We start from the raw sequence: 27,116 nt of genomic DNA on the forward strand, positions 1-27,116 counted from the left end.
GAATTCGGTAAAGAAAGCATATCAACCCAAATTGAATAAATAGATGTTTATCAACATGAATTCTCTACCAGCATTGGGAAGAAAATAGTGTACCCAGTATTATAAGTAATTATTGAATAATCTATTTCTTTGGTAGATTCGTTATGTACGTCCCTATAAAACATTAGGAAATTAAAATAATATGAATGTTTAATAAAATTACTGTAATGTATAGCAATATAGCTAACATTTCAAACACAATTCACATTATGCAGTGGAAATAAGTGCGCACAGGCGTAATCAGATACAATATTGACACATTTCATTGATATTTTCATTTTACATATATCATTAAAGTCTTTGATAACGCCTGTGCTCTATTTTGTTTTTTAATAAAAAGGCTTTGAAATACCATATTTTTGCTGAAAACTGTTTTTAGAAAATGAATATGTCATTTTCGTGTAGTGACGTAATGAAAAGAATTCTCATCATACTCTTTTGAAACAAGGTGGTTTTTATAAATTTTATACAGCAATTACATATATGTATGTACATGTAGTTCTAACGCACAATGTACTTGTCAATGAAGGGAGGGGATAGCCATTACTACATATAGGCCTTTTTTCTATAATATTGCCGTTGGTATGTTCTTGTACAGTGTATAGCCAGGACCCTTTACTGATTAAAATGGCCTTGATCGTCCAGTTTCCTTAAGTTTAAAAAGTTGTAAATCAAATTTCTTATCATATTTTGAGTGATCAAACTAATTTGTGTCCTCCCATCCGGGCTTTCGGTCTCTGTGAATCACTAGGAACATGCATGGCACTTGATATGCTATTGGTCAGGATGGTGTTTGCAAGACTGAACGACGTGACGGACAAATAAATTGATCAACCACATCTAATGCCCCTATGATTTCGTGAAAGTGGGATGGGGGGGGGGGGGGTTGTTAGTGAGTGGTAGATTAGGATAGATACACATGTAGGGCAGTCGAAAGAGACAATGGAACGACATATTTTCTTCACAGTCAAAACATTGGTTAATGTAAATATAATGTTTTATCTTCATAAAGTACATTTAAAAGTATATTCCAATCATGAAAAAATCTGGAAATATAGATAGAAATGAAAATGGCCCAATCAATGTACGAATGATTGGATCTGGTATTCTTTGCCATTAGATATTTCCAGATCTTCAGACCTCGTCAGTCCCAGATCTGGGCTGTTCCTGATACCGCCAGCCTCCACAAGGACATGGAAACAATAGTAAGTTGGTAAATTAACGAGTCGAAAACCATCGCATTCCCATAAAAGCACGTGTTCTATCAGACTTTATGCCCTATTATTTTCCGTTTGTCCAGTTGGCACGTGCGATATTCCCTGTCCAATCATCAAGTACCCACATAGTAAGTTTTATTTCTCATGAGAGAGATCTCGAGATCCTGACCCTGTCATCTTTGAAGCTTCAAATGTAATGTTTCTAAAAATATGAATTTTACAAAAATATGAAGTCTTTAATGATCAGAACTACCTCTTTCAAGTCCCTCTTCTCTTTATTTAGTTTTGTCCTTTTAATGTGACATTCTTATGTAAAGGCAAAAGAAACGTTGCTCCAAATGCACCACCTTCTGTAATCGAGCCAATCATCCTCTACTTATACAAGTCAATACATTGAATATCTCGATTTAATTTCAAACGAAGCATGACAACAAAACCTTCCCATCTATCACTTACAGAAAAAAGCCCTCTCATCACTCAGTGGCGCCCCAATGTGCCCGGGTCTGCGCTATCAATTAGAGAACCAATTACTTTTCAATGAATTTACTTCGTCATGGGTCATTCATCTAAATGGGACGACTTGCACCGCAAAGAAATACTGCACTACTGAAAACGATAATTAATGACACAAACTTGTTCTTCTTATGACATTTTCATTTTTTATTTTATGGGTAGGTGATTACGCGCGTGGTGCACGCGCTTTCGCGGACATCCAAGGTCGGACACAATGCATGTGAGGAAGGCTTTCGCCGAGGGCTATCTGTGCATCATAAAATCATAAAGCAAAAACCCTATAGCTCGTTAAGGAAGTTTTTTGAGTTTGTGAATCGTAAAATTAATATTTAAAAATAATTGACATCACTATTCTTTTGCATCTGAATTAGATTGAAGAAACTCAAGATTTGATTGATCGAGAAGAAATTTCTGTATTAATGACCACGTGAGCGAAGTAACAAAAGCCGTGATTGGGTATAAATATTGAGTCCCGCATTTATTATTCATTTCAAAGTCTTGATCGTCACTCATGCGTACCCGCCTATCTTGAGATGACATCTTAAGTGTTAACGGATAGAAACCCCTCTACATGGCAAATTGATTTCATTAACAATAATGTCACGGTCGTTTTTCGTCGATTCTTTGATAGTTAAAGATACCCCGGCCACAGTGGTGTCGAAAACGGACTGTGTACCTAACCACTCTTTCGGCATGCCCATGGGTATGGGACACAGACAACCGACCCCCTCTGCTCGTTTACCCACAGTGTCCCACAGTCTGCCCTGTTACCCTCGGCATCCTCAAGAAATGATCAGTTTCTGTTGCCCCCTCTGCATCCACACACCACACCCTGTGGTTCCTGAAAGTGCAGCTTCTGTTCCAGGAATAGCCCCCACATTCACGACAGCTTCTCTCACCTCTCGGGCAGTACCGGATTATAACTTCCAGAGGACTACGATATCGGCACTGACAACGAAGACGGCAAAACGGCCAAAAGACAAAATAAGCCACCCTGTACTTCAGGACCAGAGGAAACCCAAGGCATCTCCTGCTGGTAAGAAGTGTTCATAACCAAACCGTATATTTAATAAATTGAATTTTCATCAAACAAAAGGGAAATGCACTTATCTCCCTCTTGAATGTACATCAGGCGATATTTTCATTGTTTTGTCAGTAAAAAACCCCAACATTTTGCTGTTTCATTGCATTTTATTTCTCGTTGAAAGCATTGACCTCTTAACTGGACGTACATGTATGAACCTATATATCGCAAAACATGAATATAAGGAATAAACGGCCTTGGCGTATTGAGTAAAGCTTGTGAAGTATGCATGGCTCTCATGGTGTGCATGAGCATATAATCTGGAACCGTTAGGTGTCGCTTCTCGCATACTTAGCACACTTGGTACATGTATATCAATATGTTTCTTTCTTTTTTCTTTTTTTTTTTTATTGTAGGGGTGAGTAGCTCTACAGAGGATTTAAGCAGCAAGAGAATTAGGACAGCGTTTACCAGTACGCAGCTGTTAGAACTGGAACGAGAATTTAACTCTAACATGTACCTATCCAGACTCAGGAGAATAGAAATTGCGACATATCTCAATCTATCAGAAAAGCAAGTCAAAATATGGTTCCAGAATCGAAGAGTTAAGTTCAAGAAAGAAGGACATGATGAAACAAATGAGAAGTGCCGGTGTCTTAGAACATGTGCTCCGAAGCTGGATAAACGTCGCATGAACAAACATTCTGATGATTCTGAAATCAAACATTCACATGAATTTGATGACAATGAGGACAGTTTTGACTGTGAACAATCAGAGGATTTGGAGCTTAATATTGACACTTAATCTTGCCGATGGTATCTTGTGCAATATTTCTTATGTGCAATAATTAATTTGGAACTACATGATTGTTTAAGAAAAATAAGCAGTTTCTTCGGAGGGATACAAGTTAAATGAGTACATTTAATACTGAATTAAATATCGAGGATTATTGTACATGCTTTCTTTGTTGCAATGTTCTTTTCGTTGTATTTGAATATGCAAACAGCAAAATTTATACAAGTGAAACAATCATTGTGATATTTTGATAGTATAAATATACGTGCGTTTGCATTAGTTTTAAAGTTATGGATTAGAGTACACAAAATTAAAATGGGGGAAGGGATTGTTCTCTAGTCATGCATTTTATGAAATGTCATCATTTTTAGAACATACAATGCATGTGCAAAGTGCAATTATAGTTGTGTAATTGAATAAAATTTTAAAAATATTTTGATTTGGAGTCATTTCAAAATTCTAATTGTTGATATCAATGTATCTTGATAAGATTGAAAATTTGTGATAAAAGGTACAAGTTGAAAATTACTCAAAGACACAGTTTATTGAATATGACAATGAAACATTATTTAACACTTATATGAAAATGTTCAATGTACTTTGGTTCAACCTTTTCCCCCCAAGACATTGCATGATCTTCCATAACTTAAAAAGTAAAATACAATAAAAAGAGCAGCAGAACGAAATAATCAAATTTTAAAATTTGAGTGCTATCTAATTTATTTCCCCCTGTAACTTGGTGATTTTTGTGGGAGGTAAGAGTTTTGTAACGTGGCAAAATTATTTTAATTTGTGTTCAATATGACATCAAATAATACAAAATATACAATGTATTGAAAAATATACAAAAAATATCGTTAATATCGAATTAAAATTTTACTCTTAATTCTAATCTAAATTAGTTTCGTGAGAATTGAAATATAAAAAAAATCTACTCCTGAAATACGGTCCCTTTTGATTTTTTTTCATTGGAATCATGTTATCAAAAAATATGAAATTAATTTTCAATAAACTTTCTGAAATTGGTCAAAAATATTTATTTTCTGACACCGATATTCAACAAACGAATTAAACAAATTATGTTCTAATTCTAGAATATATATTTTTTGAATTTAAGCCCGCTCTTAAGAGTCATTGATCGGCTTAATTTCTGATCGTTTTGCTCTCTTGACCCCCAGAGCTACGTTAAGGGTACTTAAGGCGGTTTCACGAAATTTGACAAGGCTTCAACTTTCTATAGAGCCAAATGGAGTCGTTGTCACCCTACGAAATAAAATTTCCTTCATCATTAAACCAAATAAACTCCATTAAATGTTTATTATGATGTTTGAAATGACCCGCTGTTTATTGTGAGAGAATAGGTCTGGGCAGTTTCAGTCAACACTAAACTTTCTTCATTAGGGAAATATCATACAAAGCCGTCAACAAAAGCCAAAAACTGATCTTCAAATAAAACAAAATATAACATCTGTCAAGCTGGAAAATTAGAATCGTCCTGCAGAGAGCAAAAAATATAATTTGGTCACTGGGGGTTTATTCTGAAATGCCCGCTATTGCTTTCTAGGTTCGTCCGTCCGTCCTAGCTTTCAGTGCAATATTAAATAAGCCGCTGTCTTCAGAGGAGATAATGAGATGCAGGTATGAAATAAACTGATGTTATTCAAATGTCCATAAGCCCTATTCATGGTGTCTTCATAACTCAGAAATGGAGAAATTGACCAGTTAACTGTTTTGAATAATATGGGTTTTCAAACGTGCCCCATGCGGTTTGCCTTGTGCATTCAACGATTAGACGGTGTCAGATCAACAAAAACGCCGTTGTCCATCACAACACAGTCCTCTAATGCATCACTGGTCATCGATATTGAACTTGTCGATCATTTTTAATCTGTAAAAATGGAGCTAATTTGCCAGAAAAATGCACTAAATGGGCACAAAAGATATTCCCTGTATATTAAAAACAGAGTTTTTTTAACTTTAATTTTCATCTGTGGTCTGCTGGCCTAATCATGGCATGGTGTTCACATGTTACTGATGTTTTGTGAGGATCTCCATATTTAGAGAACGAGTGCTGTCAAAAGTTCAATCAGTCCATATTTGTTATATTGCAGATTAGAACAGTTCACGAAGCTACAAATTCATCCAGACACAGTCTTCCTTTTCCACCAATATAATATGATTATACCTATTGATAATTTGTTTGAACATCCTTTTCCACCAATATAATATGATTAAACCTATTGATAATTTGTTTGAACATCCTCTTCCACCAATATAATATGATTAAACCTATTGATAATTTGTTTGAACATCCTTTTCCACCAATATGATATGATTATACCTATTGATAATTTGTTTGAACATCCTTTTCCACCAATATGATATGATTATACCTATTGATAATTTGTTTGAACATCCTTTTCCACCAATATGATATGATTATACCTATTGATAATTTGTTTGAACATCCTTTTCCACCAATATGATATGATTATACCTATTGATAATTTGTTTGAACATCCTTTTCCACCAATATGATATGATTATACCTATTGATAATTTGTTTGAATGATGTTCAATATATCTCAAACAAACTGAATTTGAAGGAGGTGAATCATTTTGTAATGAAGAACTACCGGGACATATGGCAGGTACAAATTGCAGAAGTTCACTCCCTTGATTGGTCCATGGACCAATTGTTACAAGTACAATTAAGTAACCGTGTTCTTATTTGCCCCTTGTACCACTGTAGCAGATGAGGCACAAGGGCTTTAAATGGTTATCCCTTTTTTTCTCTCTATGATGGACATTTTCACAGTTCTTTGATTCGTCATTATAAGATAAAAAGGGATTATGTTTGTAAGTAAGAAAGATGTACATGTATTACTAAAACGAGACTAGACGTTTTAGCAACGATAGTTCCATTTCAGTTGACTGTGTATAAGAATGTCCACATGCATATAAAGGGGAAATACTCTACCTTGGTACGTAGATTTTATGAAGGTTGTAATTCCAGTCTTTCATCAATGCAAAAAGTCGAGATCAGTTAGAGTGGTGATCGTAAAGCAATATCAATGCTGAAGTATAAACAACAACGATATATTTCTTCAATATACGCTGATATGGAAACACTAGCTATGCTTGTTACAAATTGCAAATATTTCGAAATTAACACAGTGTATAAAGCCCAAGGTTTTTTCTTGAGGAACAAACTTCGATGCCTTTTAGAGATTACTCACAGGGTGCAAAACTTTACAAATTTGTCATTTTATTTCATGCCCTTGCGGGTATAATTTCTGTCATGGAAACTTGCTGGAAATTTAAAATTTACGTCATTTCAAGGCAAGCACGTGCACTATCAGCAAGACAGTTTGCTGAGGAACTAAAATTTCAAAACAAATTAATTGAAAAAGATTATGCTAAAGCATTGTCTCCAGCTAATTATTATTTTTCTTGTGTGCAGATGTAACCATATCGGTGTAGTGTCTGTCCTAAAGTTATAAAAAGTTACCATTATCTCGACAAATTGCGCATTTTCTTCTGGAAATACATGGCCATGTGTTTGCTTCAGATTTCAATTTCTTGGAGAAGATGAAAGGCATCTACTGTATCTCTTGCAGCAGGAAATGTAAAACATTAACAAATTTATGACCATATATTACTCTCCTTTGCAGAAAATTTAATTGTTGTTGCACAATAATTACAAGGACTTTTGCGAAGGCGGGAACCCGTTTTCTTCGCGCCAATGTCAAGAGGACCAACATGCTTCTGCCAAATTTCAGACTGAAAAGGTCTTTGTAATTTTTCTAAAAGAAACCTTAAAATTTTCTCTGCACAAAGAACAATAAACATGTTATTTTCCAACAGCCAACGGCAGATGGTACCTTCATTAGTAACACGTATATCTTCATCTCGAAAGGAGGTAAACTTGAGCTGGGTCCCATTTCTTAAAAACTTTGCGACTATGCACAACAATTAAACTGTGTTTTAATTAACTTGACGTAACAGTGTAACTATCATTGTCCCTGTATTTTTAGTTTACAAAATACAAGCAATCACAGTCAGAATACTTCGTGTAAATTGGGACCTGTCTTCGAGACACGTGAGGGGAGAATCGTGTTCGTGAATTTTAGCACGTGTAGCGACGTGCGGATATCATGAGATGTGTTTGTCAATTGCATCAATTATCACTTAGGTCCTAGCGATACCAGACACTTTCTTTGATTTCTATAAAACGATAGAGGATTCTAAGACAAAATTTCTTCATGTAATGTAAAAATATTGAACTACTTGTATACATGTATACATGCATGTTTACACGCATTATCTATTTAAAGTTGTAGTCACTTTTTTGCCAAGAAAATCACCTGCAGTGCTAACCATGTAAGGTTCTTAATAAGACCAGATGCTCCTACCGCCCAATGTGTCGATAACTGCAATTCAATTCCTGAAAGAAATATCAAAAAGATTAGAAATCAGCATCTCGCACCCACATATGATTCAATTACACAGTAAGATTGCGTAAGTGTTTCAAATTCACCTCCAAATGTTGCACCATTCGTATCCTTTTCATAAACTTGTGCACATCAGCCAGCTTTAACAGACCAACGCGCTTTGTTGAAAAAAATCATTTCTGATGAAACTGAGATATTTCATCAGAATGAATAATTCATATCCTCATCACCAGCAACCTGCTTCCTTAATATTATGAAGAAAACATTTACAATATAACGTAAAATGTGTTATGATTATTATTCTGTTTAAGCGCTTCATGTCATCAATTTGACACCATTGTCAGGAACTCGTTAATAAAACAGATGTCGATGTTTCAAAGAAAGTGATTTTCTGTTTTGATAGTGATTTTGTCGTATGATACACGTCAGAACGTGGGATATTACTCCTTGGGTCACCAATTAATGGATACAGATTACACTGGCAAATGCCCCTTATTGGAAACGGTCTATTTCGTAGGACCAGGCAAATTAGTGAATAACGCTTCCATTCAACTGGTTATTACTTTATAAGCAGCATAAAGGCGAGGCAATGCAAAATACACATGATCAATAACTTTTCAGTATGGAATGAAAAACTTTTGATACTTTGTATTTTTCTGAAAAAGTTTGAGGTTACCACACGTTTGATTGAAACCCTTTACTTCCTCTTTAAAAGTCAGTACACCTGCTCGAATATTCGTCCAACAATAGCTTAGGTAATGCTGTGATATTTCCATACTTACTTTGGTATTTTTTTCTGAAGACATTTCGAAACTTGATTAAATATACAACATGCATGATATAGCCATTCTTTGGCGGCAAATTTTCGAATTATTCGGTTCCCATGTTGCCGTGCACACTAATGTAAACATCCGCCGATGCAATGATTCTATTATTATTGAAATTAGCCTTTGTGTCTATTCATAGACTGTCTGCATTGAATGCGAATCCCGATGCTCTTTCAAGTTCAAAGGACATATGAAAGAGAGCTTGTTACATTACTTTCAGGAAAAATAAAACAGAAAAATAATGTATCATTTATATTTCATTATTTCAAATAGATAATAAACCATGTAAATTTGTTTTTTAAAAACTGATTAGATTTTAAATGTTGCCATTGTTTTAACATTTTAAAAAGAGCAAAATTCATACATTCGAATAGAATTTTATATCATTTAGTCATCAAAGACAAAGAAAGTATTTGTGATATAGTTTTGATTTTTAAAAATTCTAAAATACCGGCGAATTATTTTAAAAACATATTTGTGTATGAATTTGTGTAAAAAGAAAACAATGATTTGAATAAGATCTGCTTTAAATATACATAATCACTGAAAACAAGTAATTCAACAACCAATGATCATGCCTGAAATGGTTCAATGTTGAAATAGTTTGCATGATTTGAAAAGTATCAAACTTGTATTTGTCGGTTACGTATATGAAATAGACAATGTACATAAACCATTGTTGATTACGAAATCAAAATATGTTCCTTGCATCTTTTTTTTCCCCGAGAAACGTCACGCCATGCACCTTTCCATTGATATTCAAATGAGGTACGCGCTTACTAGTAATGGAGTAAAAACTAAGGATAATATATACATTCAACAACTGCTGTAGCCTTTCTAGACCCAGAACTAAAATTTAACAAGAAAGTCTTTCTAGGAATTTGAAAATCTTTTATTTCCAAATATAATCTTCCAGTAGTAAAATCATACTCTAGAACAAACACTTTTGAGATAACAATTGCATGATTTCAAAAAAAAAAAAAAAAAAATGTAACGTAAATGATTTATTCTCTATGTATGAGTAAATAAATTAAGTAAGAGAGTATTTACTGCGAATATTACAATTTAAATGTTTCTTCCGACTTTAAATAGATTTGCCTTTCTCTTCACTAACACACTCACAAGCGTTTTGAAATAATAATGATAATATAAAAGAACAGAATATTTCTATAGTTTTCAGAATGTGTTACTTGAAGGCGTTTTGCTCCTTGGTGATCATATAAGGATCTGATATTGAAAGAATACAAATTAACATTATTTAAAGAAAATGTGTTTCCTTAAGTTCCATTTGACACAAACCTCTAAACATAAAAACGCGATAAAATTTAATTTAAACAACTCCGTGTTAATCTTTATTCAATGATCTGTTCATAAAAAGAAGTATAAATTTCGGTGTCATTCCAGAAGTCTTTTTTACAAACGTAAAAATCCCAATCCAAGTAATTTTCTACACAAAAAGTAACATGAGTTATACAATTACAACAATATAAAATTATCCTAGTTTTAAAAACAGTTCCATAAACTCTAATCAGTTTAAGTAAGTCACAATAGTTTTTATGTTCATAAACTTTGGCATCGACAAACGCAGCACACCCAGTCGTTACCTCGGCACGTTTCGGGTCCACATTGACGGGGAAAGGCCGAGAGATTTAATGATGTGAACCCACCATTACGTATTAGGAAACGGTCGAAAGTGTAATAAACTCACTAAGTCAAACAAGACACAGACATGTCGACATAAATTTCATTCTAAGCTTCTTATTTGTAGCTATCTTTATACGGGAAATCTAGAAAACGAGCTAATTTGGTGAATTCAATCCACGTAATTCCTGTATTTCTACCCACTCTTGAGCCATCCCTCATCAATTGAGGGTTATTTACTGCTTATAAATTCATTACATTTCTATTCTACCTCTCTTAAAGGTTGAGATACTAGAAACTCCTAAATTGAATTCATTTTTAGGTCCTTCTATTCTTGAATATTTGATTCCGTGTAACAATGTTGTAAGGCTTACGGTAGCGGTGAGTCACAAAATCTCAAATACGTGCTAGATAAATCACGGTATAGTTTGCCGGACTGGTTTTTTAATGTTGTGAAGCGTTTAAAATTATAATATTGCTTGTTTTTACTTTTTCATTCAACGAACAAAATTATTCGATATTTTGTTATATTTTCTAATAAATAAAAGGTTTGTTATTGCATGGACACATCAAATTTTACATTTCTGTTTATAGTCCAAATCAAAAATTAGAAATGTTCATAAAGCAACCTTAATATGAAGAAATATACTATGGAAAGTGGTATTTGAAATATTATGGAACATATTACGAGTGGAACGTCTCAACATACTTGATCTGTCATACGCTTTTGTTCCTCGGTCGCACCTGCTTACTTCCCCTATAGGAGATGCGATCATTTTAATAAGCCTAGTTGCAGACACCCATGACACGCCCCTTTTTTACATCAAAAATGGTCGATTCTGGGGTCCTTATTTAATCTGAGCCGTACAGGGTATTCTAAGTGGCATTGTTTACAAAGGGGTGCTGTAACAGTTTACAAATAGATGTGAAATTGATCTTCAAATCATATCATGTTGCATTAGGTAAGCTTGATGAATAACCCCATTCTACCTGTCACCACAGTATGCACCTATCTTTTAATTTTCCTTTTGAAAAGTAATTTGATATAAATGACACTTTTATGAAAGAGGGCCAATATTAACATTACCATCAGTCAGTGTTTCACAATGAGTAAATATTACACATGGCAAATCATAGAAATCTTTAACACTTGCTGTCTTTCTGAAAATTTAACTTTTAAAAGAAACTGGAAATTTGACTTTGAAAAGAAATTCAGCGATTTTACTGATAACCTTGTTACCTGATTTTATTTTCGGAAATCTTTCAACGATACCGTGTTTTATTCTCTCTCTCTCTCTCTCTCTCTCTCTCTCTCCAGAAGTATGTTTTCTAGGGCAGAAAGAAGTGTCTGAGAAAATAAAAACGAAGACATTTCGTAATTAAAAAGCATCATGTGCATGTAGATAAATAATAGCAAGTAATAAATAGATAAGTGATAGAAACCAGAAACCTATGTGGAAATAAGGTTAGAAATCATTGAGAGTGACGGAAAGTAAACTGGAATTGCAAGCGAGATGCTAAGAAGTCTCCTGTCCTGTGGTAGTGCTACCGCTATATTCTTTCCTTCTTGTATTAATATCTTTAAAATGATGAAATATGCCTTTTAAATGTGCTCTTATTTGTAGCGATGATGGGCCAAATAAAAGAATGACAAATAGGAAAATGTTTTTAAAAAAGAGATTTCCCTATATGAGGTACAATCAAATAGCCATATATTCGTCCCTACCAGCACTAGGTCTCAAAAGACGCGAGAGGACAGACGAGGGAATCACTAGATCCCGTACAAAAACAAGACCTGGTCACGCGACAGGGTCCACGCCCCATGATCTTCATCTGCACAACAAAAGAAAATAAAACGCTGAAAACATGACTTTTGACAACGTTAACTACCAGGTTAAAAGGGCAAATAAAACGCATTCAGGACTTTGATTTATAATCAAATATTCATACGCGTGTCCACGGAAAATACGTTCTCATAACATGTTATTAATTGATAAGAAAGATATTTTGGCCAAGAAAATACTGGTTCCAAATTAGGTGCCGAGATTGTTCCATTATGCGTGTCAACTGCACGGCGTTTTTTTTTAATAATTGCGATCTTAAACGGGTATTGTAGAAAGCTTCTTAGTCTAACATTAGGTAACATTAAGATTTGCTAAGAACCCGCATGGAATCATTCCTTTGGCTTTTTTTTATTTAACAAAAAAGTTATGATCGTGTAATTATTGTAACTCATATCAACGGACAAATCAATGAAAGCTGTTTTCTTGCATATTTATTTAAGAATTGCTACAATTTTCAAAAAATAGGATTTAATTGATGATTGATGATCCTTGAATCCCTCCCACAAAGAACTTGTTACATTATCATTGATTACATGTAATGATGCCGCAAAAGGAATTAGAAGGGCATTTTTCTTAGTTGACTGACACGGACATGTTTACAACAAAATAACATGAAAAATACTGATTTGTTGCAATACATGTAGTTTGGTTCCATTTTTACGTATCATTATACAAATATGTACAGCGTTGATGTTTTCACCAATAGATTTAACATATATGAAAAAAAATTCCTTTGCAAAGGGAATGGTAAAATGAATCGGCATGTAGAATTTTTGTTACACTGTTTACTTTACTTTTCAAAATGCCAAACGCGAAAAAGTGACCTTTTAACAATATAGCTTTTAATGCATTATATATCTGTAATGGAAATGAAATATACAGTGTAAATGTAAATATGTAGTAAGAATGAAATCTTGACGTGATTTGAGCATCTGGATTGAATAACTGAGCTGAAATTAAATAAATCGGTTTCATTAATGAACAGCGCGAACATGAACTCTGGAAACGACAAAATATTGAGTTTATGTTACTGTACATGTAGGCTTTCTGTACCACTTTTAATACTGATACCAAGAAAAAAGAAAATGCGTGGGTTTTTTGTTTTACTGTACCTCATAGCTAAAGGCTGAACTCAGGCAAGCTCGTCGGAGTCGTCCTTCGGATGAGATCGCAAAAACTGAGGTCCCGTGTCACAGCAGGTGTGGCAAGATAAAGATCCCTCCTTGCTCAAAGGCCGTAAGCGTCGAGCATAGGCCTAAATTTTGTAGCCCTTCGCCAGCAATGGGGACGTCTCCATAATATGGGTGAAAAATTCTCGAGAGGGATATTAAACAATAAACAACTAACCAACCATTATCACATGCTCGTAGAATTATGAATAGGGAAAATTATGGGATTTTGTGGTCCTACTAAAACTCATTGACCACACGTATTCCTAATAGGATGAATAATCCCATCATGTTTGATAGGACAATAAATCCTACATCAAACAGGAATAAAAATACCACACTGAAACGATGGACACTTGGATTTTATTACTGTTCAGGACCTGAGCGATTAAGGGAGCTTTGTGTCTTGTCTATAATCCTTCCATCACTACTTTTTAAACTTCTATAAAACATTAATCTCTCTATGGCAATAATGATAATCCTATCTAAACACACATGGGGTAATTTTCTCTCATTTTAACATCTTCTTACATGAGAACATATCTTATCAGATTTGTTTTAATTCATCCCGTAGGATAACGATGTGATTTTGATAGGAATTCTTCTATAGGATCTTTGTCTTTCGATGATATCATAATTCTACGACCAGTTACTTAAAGAGACAAAACTCCCACCATTTTCATTTATCTCCAGTTTTAGTATTTTAAAGAGAAATAAAGAGTCTGGATTTTGTCGTGTGCAAAGGTCGCAGTGTTTGTAGAATCAAACTTTGAAATGCTCTAGTAGAGAAAAGGTTTAGTTTAGCAGCTAGTGGACGTGAGAAAAGTCAAAACAACGACCATTTTCCAGTTTTAAATATAGATAAGAACACATTGTTATATGTTTTAACATTTTCATACATATATAATATTCAAGGTCAAATTTGTCTATGCATCTACTAAGATGTAACCTATAAAATAAGATATACTGTCGTCACAGCGCGATACATTGCTTTATAAGTGCTATTTTTAATTTATTTTCTCTTTTAAATTTGGTTTAGATCGTGCTCAAATTGTTAAAATGTTTAGTTTATAGTACTTCATCATTCCTCATGCTATACGGTGTATTGTGGTATTTTCTCATTTATCTGTAACGGCACAAAGTAAATATAACGGAGAAAGTAAACACATTGGCAAAAAACATCAAGAAGAAAGTAAGAGTAGTCTCTCTTTGCTTTACTGCAAGCCAAAAACAAACTTGGGGGAACTTTGTAGAGTAGAATATTCACATGATGGGTAAATTCATATAATCATTACTGTAATCCACGTCATTCCAAGTTAGAATTTTAAAAAGATACAATGTATGTACGTGATAATGCTCGACTGCTGTAAGAATATTGATTAATTTTCTTCTTATATCCTAGATAGCCTAAATCAAAGTAGACTAAATAGATTTTATCGGTTGATTTTACACATTCGTAAAAATCATAGAATTATATATATATATATATATAAAAGTATAGGTAAAAAATAAAAATGAAACACGAAGACGTTTAGTAAAGCTTTAGCAACAGTCAGTCTTCGTGTTTCATTTTTATTTTTTACCTATACTTTTACCGATGATTGCGAAAAGTAACTATTATCTATCTATCTATCTATCTATCTATCTATCTATCTATCTATCTATCTATATATATATATATATATCACAAAATAGGTGAGTTAGGATTTTGAAATCGTAGTTTGGTAAATGAAAAAACAACACGTGAAATTATTATATTTCCTTCCAGCGTACGTACAAACAAGTCGGTGTGAAACATTGATACATGCACATTTAGTAATGAAAATGATCAGTTACAACAAATTTACCATCATTTCCATTTCTACTTCCTTGTATACATTTTCCGTATCTATTGACGTGCAATAAATTGCATAGAAATATTTCACATATACTCGATGTATAATAGCATGTAAGAAAATTAGATACCTGTGCATCTTTAAAAGAAGTGAACCAATATCAGAATTCATATTCTTTTCTTCTTTAAAATACAGTCATTCCCGTGTCAAAGAATTCAAATACTTAGAAGTCATTTTTTTCAAGAACTGGTTCTTTTTACAACACCAGAAAATATGTTGCGCAAAGAGCGACCAGAGTTACGTATGCCATCATTAAAAGAAAACAAGAGAACTGAATTTTATCTGTCGATTGTCAACTTGATATGTTTGATAAAATAGTTGTTCCAATACTTCGTTATGGGTTTTGAAAATTTAGACATCATCGAGAGACTGCATCTAAAAAAAATTAAACTACGCCGAATTATATGATTGATTGTGAACTTACTTGATATCCATTGTGTATACATGTCTAAATTAGAATGATTAAATCCTGGGTAAAATTGTTAAATGGAAAAGACACAAAGTTGTCTAGTATTTTGTACAAAATTTTATATAACTCAACAACAGACAATGTTGATTTTAAATGGATTAGATACAGTGTATATACAGACCATTTTACAAATGTGTGATTTAGATTATATCTGGATTTTAGAAAATAAAAAATGGCTGATTAGTGTTATTAAACAAACTCTGAATGATCAATTTCAACAGAAATGGGTTTCTGAATGTAATACATCAGGAAAAGGTGTACTTAATAATTTATTTACAAATAGTATTTTTACGCCGAGAAGTTATCTAGGAGTCTACATGTACGTACAAGAAATATTATTCTTACATTAGCAATTAATTAAGATTTAGAACAAGTAATCACATATTACCTATTGAGACAGGCAGATGGAGTGGTGTGCCCAGAAATCAGATAATTTGTACTTTCTGTGAAAATGAGGTTGGAGATGAGTTTCATTATATCATGACTTGTTCAGCTCTTAGTGATAGTAGAACATTTTATTTACCTTCTAAATATACAAACAGATCCAATGTCGTAAAATTCTTTAACTTGTTTTCATGTACAAAGTTATCTATTATGAGTAATCTTTCCAAATTCATAATATAATTCCCAAGAGAGTTACCCTTCCAGGTTAAAAGAAATATAAACTGTACACTCTTTCATTCATTGTATCAACTGAATTCTTTGTTTAACATTGTGTATATAAATATATACATTCTCTATGTTGTTTTGTGCAATATGAGAATAAATTGAATTGAATTGAATTGGTTTCTGGATAGTTTATTTCTCCGTGTTGGTTTCCGGATAGTTTATTTCTCCCGTGTTGGTTTCCAGATAGTTGATAGTCTTCTTGGACATAGTCACACCCTTGTCCACGTTGGTTTAATTCAAAAGCGTGAATATTTTTTAATTTTACAGTGAAATAACTGTAATTTTCGTCGGTGTTGTTTCATTATTAAGTTTTTTAGGTCACATGAGTAAACTCAGGTGACCTATTGCAATTGGTTTTCGTCCGTCATCGTCCGTCGTGCGTTAACAAATGAACATTTTTAACTTCTTCTTAATAACTACCAGTCCAATTCTTTTCAAATTTGATATGAAGCATCATTAGGACAAGGGGGACATAAATTGGAAATTTTAGGACTCTAGCACCCCTGGGGCCCTAGGGGCAAAAACTGCCTAAAATGGACCAATTTTCAAAAATCTTCTTCTCAAGAACCATACACATGTAAGAAAAACTAAATGCATGGTGATGTAGAGCAGGAAGCCCTCTACCAAAATTGTAAATTTCATGATCCCCGGGGTAGGGGTTCTGACCCCAGGGCGGGGCCAAACTTGTTATACATGTATAGTGTTTATGTGTAAAACACTTGAATTACATCTTCTTTAATGCTATTGATACTAAATTGAAAGTAAATAGATATTTAAGAAGAACAGGAAGTCCTTTACCAAAATTGTAAATTTGATAATCCCAGGGGTAGGGGTTTTCGTATCAGAGTGGGGCCAAAATAGTCAGTTATTAAATGTGTGAACAATAGACATTTTTATCTTCTTCTTGATAACTGTCCTTCCAATTCTTTTCAAATTTGGTATGAAACATATTTGGAACAAGGGGAACATAAATTGTAAATTTCAGGATTCCTGCACCCCCTGGGGCCTTAGGGGCAAGGCAAAAACTGCCCAAAAATGACCAATTTTCAAAAATCTTCATCTCAAGAACGACACACATGTAAGAAAAACTAAATACATAGTAATGTAGAGCAGGAAGCCCTCTACCAAAATTGTAAATTTCATGATCCCCGGGGTAGGGGTTCTGACCCCAGGGTGGGGCCGAACTTGTTAAATAGTGTTTATGTGCAAAACACTTAAATAACATCTTCTTTAGTGTTATTGATACTGAATTGAAAGTAAATAGATATTTAGAAAGAACAGATAGTCTTTTACCAAAATTGTAAATTTGATAATCCCAGTGGTAGGGGTTTTGATATCAGGGTGGGGCCAAAATGGTCAGTTATTAAATGTGTGAACAATAGACATTTTTATCTTCTTCTTGATAACTATCATTCCAATTCTTGTCAAATTTGGTATGAAACATTTGGAACAAAGGGAACATAAATTGTAAATTTCAGGATTCCTTCACACCTGGGGCCTTAGGGGCAGGGCAAAAACTGCCCAAAAATAACAAATTTTCAAAAATCTTCATCTCAAGAACCACGCATATGTAAAAAAAAAAAAAAAAAAAAAAAAAAAACCAAAAAAAAAACCTGAATGCATAGTGATGTAGAGCAGGAAGGCCTCTACCAAAATTGTAAATTTCATGATCCCCGGGGTAGAGGTTGTGATCCCAGGGCGGGGCCAAACTTGTTATATAGTGTTTATGTGTAAAACACTTAAATAACATTTTCTTTAGTGCTTTTGATACTAAATTGAAACTAAATGGATAGAGCAGGTAGTATTTTACCAAAATTGTAAATTTCATTTCCCCTAGAGTAAGGGTTTTGACCCCAGGGTGGAGCCAAACTTTGTATATATAGTATTTATGTGTAAGTTTGCTGATATTGTATAAAATCTAAATGCATACTTAGGAATAGCAGAAAAGGATATATAAAATCTGGTGAATTTCACAACCCAGGGTTATGACTTTAGGATGAGTCCAAATTAGTCATATATTTTGATGTTTTAATGTTAATACACTTATTATTTAAAGTCTTTCATCAGTGTATGCACTTTTGAGGGCAGTGAAGTTTTAAGAACACATCTTGTTTATACTGTTGGTGAACATTATAATTTAGCTTAGATATTCAGAACAGGAATTTTTTTTAGAGCCCTTGGAAGTAGTGATACTTTTTCACTAGTATCCAGGTGACCGATAAGGCCTGTGGGCCTCTTGTTTCTTCATTTTTCCATTTTTAACGTTTAGAATTCTTAACTAAGGTATCTGTAATGATCAGCAAAAATCTGAATGTTTAAAGGGACCGGTCAATATTTATTAGGGGGTTGGGACCAGTGCAAAATGCAATAGGACATACATTTATTTTGACTTGCTTACTGATTGGACTCAAACTTTTTTTATTTTCAACATTGATAGGACAGCTATACTTTTTGCAAATGTATCAAGTAACAAACAATATTATAAAGTATTTCAAACTTTCAATTGAACTATCTTTTAAACAATAATACTAAATTATGTACATGCTTTATTTCATGTCCAAGTTGAATATACTAGAGACCATTTGCAATAAAATACTGGGCCCTTGAAATTTTTTAATATTACAACATATAATTAAAAATCACAAAAGAAGTATTCAGCTGTGAATAAAATTGCAAAAATTACATGTAAGTTTTGCATGGAGTATGGATTTCAATCACAGAAAATAAAAATGGTATATCATGTTGGTCATAACTTGAAAGATACAGTCAGACCAGAATTTAACTCTAGTGTAAACACATCTTTATGTTTTATAGATTGCCATTACAACCTATCATTGGGTCAAATGCTGTCTGAATTGTTTCATACCGAGTGTTAGGCCGTTCTTGGCACACTGATTTTGACTACGGATAACTCCGTTTACCTGATCAAGATATAGGGCTCACAGAGGGTGTGACCGGTCGACTGGGGATGCTTACTCCTCCTAGGCATCTGATCCCACCTCTGGTATATCCAGGGGTCCGTGTTTGCCCAACTCTCTATTTTTTATTGCTTATAGGAGTTATGAGATTGATCACTATTCGTTATCTTCACCTTTCATAGAGAATACTGATGTGTGAAAAATACTTGTAAGTACATGAGGCAACAATTCAGTAAAACAGCAATTAAAAACAATGCAAAATGTAGCAATTTAAACAACAATTTAACAAAAAGAAAAAAATTAGATGAGAATAATGAGATGTGTAACTTCACTAGACAAATTACCTAACAAACATGACAAAGTAAACAAAAGCTTCTCAGGAGCTTGAATCCCTCAGCTGATACAACTGGAGAGACAATTATGAAGAACTCCAGAGATTTTACAAATGAGTAAAAATGGTGCTTAATCATACATACATTTGTATATATATATATTTATTAGATAGGACAAACACTTTTTAATTACACATCTGATATAGGTCAGCAACTTTTATGTATTTTTAGAAGATAGGACATAGGGTTTTTTAAGAATAGAAATATGGAATGCACCGGTCCCCCCCCCCCCCCCCCCCAATAAATATTGACGGACCGGTCAATATTTATAGTTGTCGAGGTGCATGGGAGCTACAGAGCTCACAATTCTTTGCTATGTAAACAAGGATTGTGCCATGTTTATGTTTACATAGGTTAGATATACTAGTAAAAGTTTGTTTAAAGCAGATTTTTCAATCTATATCTTAATTCTGAACACAATTCAATAGTTTCTAGTGTTTAACACGTCTCATTTTGTTTTAAACATGCTATTTTCTATCAAGCAATCTATATGTAAACAATTAAACACATGACACGAGCCTTGTTTACATAACAAAGAATTGTGAGTGCTGTATCTAACTTGTAACCCAACAACTGATATTCAGATTTTGGTTGACCATTAGAAATACTTTAGTTAAGCAGTGTAAACAATAAGAATGGAAAAATAAAATTTGAAAATTTTCAGCTCAAATCGTGTCCATGTCCTTCAAGTGTTTGTTATCTGTCTAATGTCAACTTGTTACAAAGGATATATACTTCATTTAATGTTCTTTTTAGGAATCATGGGATATGAAATGACTTGCATATGAAACACATATGATGTTGCACATGTATGTATCTTAAGATAACAATTATAGTTAATTTTTGTCTAGTTTTTGATTACATCTGTGTTTATCTTGCATGTACAGTATGCACGATATGTATAATCACTTTCAGTTTGATTTTATTGAATACAAAATTAAAATCTTATCCGTCAAAGTAATGTGAAATGTAGAAGAAAATAAATCTTGCCCTTGTACTAACAATTCATAAATTGTTAGAAAGAGTTACACATATCTCAAACGCACAGATTATCCAAGAATAAATGGTTTCTTTCAATAATATATTAACATCGCCTATAAGAATACAGTGTTATTACTGACTGTACGATATGCGCGTTTTTACCTGTGTGAAATGTGGACTATTCAATAGGCCTTCACAACAACTACCCCGGTGAAAGATTTGAATTACATTTGTATAATTAGCCATCTGTAAACGCAATCTACAGTTTGATATTTATCAATGGAAGGCTTTAGAATATGTGCTCCATAAATATTTTCATCTTTTGATTTTTACAAGGTACATGTATTGACTGGTAGAAGTCTTTGAGTCTAACCTTACATTTTCCCATCCTTTTTCCTGCTTAAAGAAAAATTAACTTCAGTGGACAAACATTCATGTGTTTAGATAGGCGTCAATTACTGTATCTTGCAATTGACCTTATTTACCGACCCTTCTCCATTATTTTACTGCAGGTCACGATAAAACATTCACGCTGACGCTATCTGTGTGAGTACGGTATATTTATGTAAGTTCTATTCTATTTTGTCCTTGAATGATATTGAGGAACCGCATCACAACATGACATATGTACAATCATTTCCTTGATGATTATCTTTCCCACGTGAAGATAGCTGTTCGTTAAACAGAATTTGGTTTCACTGTAAGTGTACTGATAAATGGCAACAATCACTTCGTTTTTATGGATGGAAGTTTCTTGATTATAAACATAGAGGATGTTCATGGAGCTTTAATTTCCTGGCTAACGAGTTTTCGTTCTTTACTGCTGTTAATTGTTTGTGATCGAGGATATGCCTCTACCACAAAAACTATTTTACTACAATTTAGATTCCAACCGAAACCGCCGCGGCGATCTAGAGGTAGAGTGTTCGCACCGCATGCGGAAGGTCGGGGTTCGAATCTCGGCCGCGACAGACCAAAGTCGTTAAAACAGGTAGTTCCATCACCAAACGCTCGGCATTAGGTGTGAATGTCACGGGTCCTCAGAGATGACCTTAAAAATGGATGTACCGTGTCACAGTAGGTATGGCACGCTAAAGAACCCTCACTGCTCAATGGTCGTAAGTGCCGAGCATAGGCCTAAACTTGAAGCCCTTCATCGGTCTTGGTGACGTCTCCATAATCCATATGAGTGAAAAATTCTCGAGAGGGACGTTAAACAAGATACAATCAATCGATCAATCCAACCGAAACTATTGATTTCACGATATGCTAAGAAAATTGATAGTAACTAGAGTCATAATTGGTGTAGTATAAACATACATCGATGCGTTTCATGGATTTATGTATGTTTTATCATTTTATATCGTATCTGTCTTTTATATTCCTCTGAATGATTGGAAAAAAAATTAATGAATAAAATAGCATTCTTTGTTTTTGCTTTGGAACATGACATGAAAACTCTAAAAATGATATCTTGTTTCTTATATTTCTATTTTGATTAGTGTTCTTATCGAGCTTCCATACACAATCGTTAAATAATAAGTAATTGGGAACAATATCCAAGAGAATACAAAATACAAATATTCTATTCAGAAGGAATAAAAAAGACGAAACAGGTGTAAAATAAAGGTAATTTAGAGCGTCAAGTCAACTCAGTTGAAGACAAGAAGAACGGAGTAAACCACACACGGGATGTGATTTGGTCGCTCAGCGATGGAGAAACCGTGACGAGGGTTAAATTGTTGAACACAGACAGAAATTCAGAGGATCCGAGAGAATTGACGGAGGATAGATGGATGGATAGACGGATGGATAGACGGATAGGATAGATGTATCAAGTTTACGTTAAGATCTTGATCAGGTTTTTGCAAGTTTTGGAATGGAACAACGATGCATGACTCGTGGTTGTAGGATAGATTTAGACGAAGTGCAGGTAGGTTGCATATTTTACCTCCAGGATGTGTAAGACAAAAATAAACACGAAGTAACAGAGAGATTTTGTTCACTTGAGAGATTTCTGTTGTAGGATTTTAATGAAGACTCGAAGCGGTGACCTGACAGAAACATAATTTTTCGAGCCTCGAAACCAGCCTCTTTCATGGCCGTGGTGGGTATGGCCTGGGAATGATAGGTTATTATTAACATAATGCAAATAAGCCTGTAATTCTGCCCCCATTTCTTCACTTCCGATAACAAAATCATCGTATGAATTCGCTATGTTGCAGAAATTGTAGTTTGGAGCCTAGTTTCAGACGGTTATTTAATGTTTCTGTTATATTAGTTGATAAAATTCTCGTCTGTTTACAAAATAAACTCAATATGAATATTCTGATGTGTGTTTATAAAAAATTTGTTTCTGTTATAATGTCATTGCGTATGCAAAAAAGCCAGGTAAAAATACCTGACATTTGAAGCGGTGATTGTAAGTCTGATCACGTGACCAACTTAATGTCCTCAAAAACTGATGCCCATTTCGTTAGTATTGTATAAGGAACCACATTGGCAAATATAAATATTGTACGGTAGACATTTACCTGTGGTTTCATATAATTATGTAGAAATATGAATAACCTCTCTAGCAATATTTACATTTCTTGTATAAATAAACCAAAACATCCTCGTAATCCAGGTCAGCGGTCGCTGTATTTGCCCTTGATATATATACTGTATTTCTGAGGCAATATTACTATGAAAGTCATATAACTCATTAGAATACATTATTTAAAGAATACTTGTTTAGGTTGCTATTATTATAGGGTTATCTATGGAAGAATATAATGCAATTTTGAAAAGTTGATACCGCAGAAATTACCTCCCCCCCCCCCCCCCCCCCCCCCCCCCATCTTCCATTGTTTATATACCATCCCACAAGTAAAAAAACTCGTACATTTATTTGTGTATATTTTGTTAAATAAATAAATAAATATATGATGCTCCGAATAACTCCTTATACTGTAAGCACCAGTACCTGTAAGGGGAATTATAAACATTGAACTAGCAAAGGATTAATGTTTCTTAAGTTAATTAGAAAAAACTTTGGTGAATATAAATACATGTATTTCTTTATAAACTGTTTACATATATATTTTAACTCGTTCGGTTAGGAACGCATTTTAGTTCGATATTATAGACAGGTCACGAAGGAGTGCGGTCTTTTCAAACTGTACATGCGTTTCTGCGGAATTAATATTTTCGTTCCTATGGGATTGATGTGAATGTATCTTTGAAAATATTTCCAAAATCAATGTAATACGTTCTTAATTGGAGATTGAAGTTATTATCAGCCTTCGAGTTGTATAATCTCTAGAAATAAATCAAGCATATTAATATAAAAATGTAATACAGTCGCGGATTCAGAGGCGGGTTCCGGGGGTGGATCCACACCCCCCCCCCCCCCCGTTTCGTCAGAACATTGTTCTTAAAAGGTAAAAATAACACATTTTGAGGATGGACCCCCTTTGAACACCAAAATTGATGGTTGAACCCTCTTTAAAAATATCCTGGATCCGCCCCTGTAATACACGTTACGGTTGTCAATTTCTATAGCGTTTGTTTCGGGTTAAATTTATTACTTTATATCTATTTATTCATTAATAAAATGCAAAAGAGGATGCGCAGTGTTTTTTGGATTAAAGACTATTTTGTGGATTCACACAGCCACTTTATATTCGAAAGGTCTTGAGGTGATAAGGGGAGTTGAGCCCAGATATGTATGCCTTTTAAAATCATTATCCTAGCTTCTACATAAAAAGTTTTTCTTCTAACTAATTTTGCTTACTATATGAATATATGATTAAAACATGATTTCAAAATCAGCTCTTCGTCCTGAAGGGATGTACAAAATACACATGGTCAATGTGGTCCAATCTAACATCAAAAAATTAGAATGACTTTTTCATCTTATGAGGCATGGTATCTTTGACGCTTGCGTCAAGCTGATTTCTTGTTACGCTTTGATTGTTGTTCACACACACAAACACGTACACACGCACCCCCCCTACAAATAGGTGCCTTTTTTACTTCACCCGCTTGAAATTTTGCTTTACATACCCTATTCCGAAATTGTACTTGCAAAATGAGATGTATCAATACAAACTGAATTGTATATTGCAGGATACAGCTGAAAATTTGATGTCATCTGTCATCTGGATCTACAAACCTTTAAAGAATTAAATTGCTGCCTATTTGTCAGCAACATAACTCGGCAAAACACGGTCAGACGGCATGATACATTGCCAAATAAAGTGTTCACTAGTCCCCCGTACCCCTAAAGAGTTCTCGGACGTTTTGTATATACATGTATCGTCATTTATAAATGAAATCAATGGCACTTTTAATTCACATGTGTTGCGATTTGCCTACTGAATGAAAAGTAGGCAGAGGCTCATTGGCAAGCTTGTTGAACTTGAGAACTAAATACAATTTTATATGCACAATATTCTTTATTATATTTATTAATAAGATAATCATTATCATAATAAGAAATATTGATATTTTCCCCCCAGATTTCCATTACGTTGCAGAAATGATCATTTTCAAGGAACTCTTTTAAGCAAGAAATCCAAGTTTCCCATATACATGACAAAAGAATCGTCAAGATTCATGTAGGACATATCTTAAGTTTAAGAGATTAACGACAACAAATAAAAACCTAACAAAAGTAAATATTAGATGGAAAATATTTTGATATAAATCCCTGCTATAAAGACGTGAAATATTAGCAGGTGCAAGATAAATAGACTGGCATATCCCATGTCAATCTATCTGATCGTTTTTAATAAAAGAGTTCCTTCGATCTATTTCTTCCCGAAGCTTCCCCGACAAAAGGGTTGATCTGAAGGGATCAAACGCTGAGATAATTCCGACTGTCTCGCGGCGCAACCCTGCAAACGGCATGCGGCCCTGATCCCCTGTTCAAGTAATATTCTTAGTCATACCTACCCGAAATTACGGATAGATTTTGAAACATAAATCACAACCAAATGTAAGGGTTTAGGAATCTGATACAATTTATTCTTATTATATCAGAAAGAAATATTTTATTTGTATTTTTAATACCATGTCAAAGCTGACAAAATGTGCGGTACCATTCAGACAAAATATGATTGATATTAAAAAGGATTTGCCTAGTCCTAATTTATTTTTAACAAATAAAATGAAATAGCATTACTTAAGTTAAGAGACTGGTATTCAGACAGCTCTCTGACTTTAACACAGTACATTGTCCTAAGGATTAAGTTAATCTCTAAGTCAATTTGTGTACTGCTAATCTGCGTTAAACTGAAGATGTGACATCCTCAGCAGAGACCTACAATTAAAGAAAAAGCAAGTGCGCGCTCAACGGGGTACACGCTATGCGACGTGGTTTGAACAAATTGAGATAACCCCAAATGTCAACTTTCCATCCTGACGGGATAGCAAGGAATTTGATTAAACAAGCATTTAGGGTACACCCTTTCCAAAGATAAAGATGAAAAAGTTGTTTTTAAAAGCTCATGCGTCACTTTTATAAATGACCACCACCTAGGATTACAAATAACGCTTTTAGACGTCAACACGTGTAAATATTAAAAATGGACGGTCATCTTATGTGTATTACTAGTATCGCTTCTAAAGATGTCTTTATCACGTGCGGTGTCGCGTTATGGAGTTGTAATAGAAGGTGTAAAACATTTCTTAATCAGCAAACATTATAATCACAGCAAATGAATGACTTTATACAAGATCTAATCAATACGCAATGTACACAATTTGAGAAACTTGCATCAATCTTTAGCATTCAGTTTCCTATTTACATGTAGTTCTATCTAATATGTTCATTTAATAATTGAGTATGGTTAACACAAATTAGTAAACAATCTTACAGAAATTCCATATGATTCCAAAGCACGAACACCAATGCATTTGGGGGGGGGGGGGGGGGGGGGGGGGGTACCGGTATTATTATCGAGGTCACAGTAATTGTTATCATGTACTTCTTGTATATGCTCTGCAGTGTATTACAATTATGTAGGTGTTCTAGAAAATACTTATATCTCGTGTTATGTGAAATAGCTAAAATATATATATTATGCATTTTATCTACAGGTGTCTATGTAAAGAAATTCATCAAGGTTAATTTTAATAAGGAATTTTGCTAATTTGAAAATAATTTTATTTACCCGTGAATGTGATCGAGGGTTCAAAACGATATTTAAGGAATGCAGTAATGGTAATCGGGGATATACTATAGATTGGGGTATAGTTTACTAAAGATTTACAAACAGAG

General features: G+C 33.9%; 1 protein-coding gene across 1 annotated transcript; it reads left to right on the top strand.

Annotated features, from left to right (window-relative positions):
• The first annotated feature begins 2,366 nt into the window (after positions 1 to 2,366).
• LOC125681232 (GS homeobox 1-like) lies at positions 2,367 to 4,080 on the top strand. The gene is made up of 2 exons (XM_048921234.1): positions 2,367 to 2,805; positions 3,210 to 4,080. The coding sequence occupies exons 1-2, from the start codon at positions 2,367 to 2,369 to the stop codon at positions 3,596 to 3,598; spliced, it is 828 nt and encodes a 275-aa protein (XP_048777191.1). The 3' UTR covers positions 3,599 to 4,080.
• Positions 4,081 to 27,116: the final 23,036 nt, after the last annotated feature.

The sequence above is a fragment of the Ostrea edulis genome, chromosome 2 (genome assembly GCF_947568905.1).
Source record: "Ostrea edulis chromosome 2, xbOstEdul1.1, whole genome shotgun sequence".
Lineage (NCBI taxonomy): Eukaryota > Metazoa > Mollusca > Bivalvia > Ostreida > Ostreidae > Ostrea > Ostrea edulis.

Excerpts from the sequence above, each read along its gene's own strand:
- LOC125681232 (XM_048921234.1), top strand. The coding sequence starts at position 2,367 with ATGTCACGGTCGTTTTTCGTCGATTCTTTGATAGTTAAAGATACCCCG. Across the intron at positions 2,806-3,209 it reads ACCCAAGGCATCTCCTGCTG|GGGTGAGTAGCTCTACAGAG; the intron begins GTAAGAAGTGTT and ends TTTTTATTGTAG.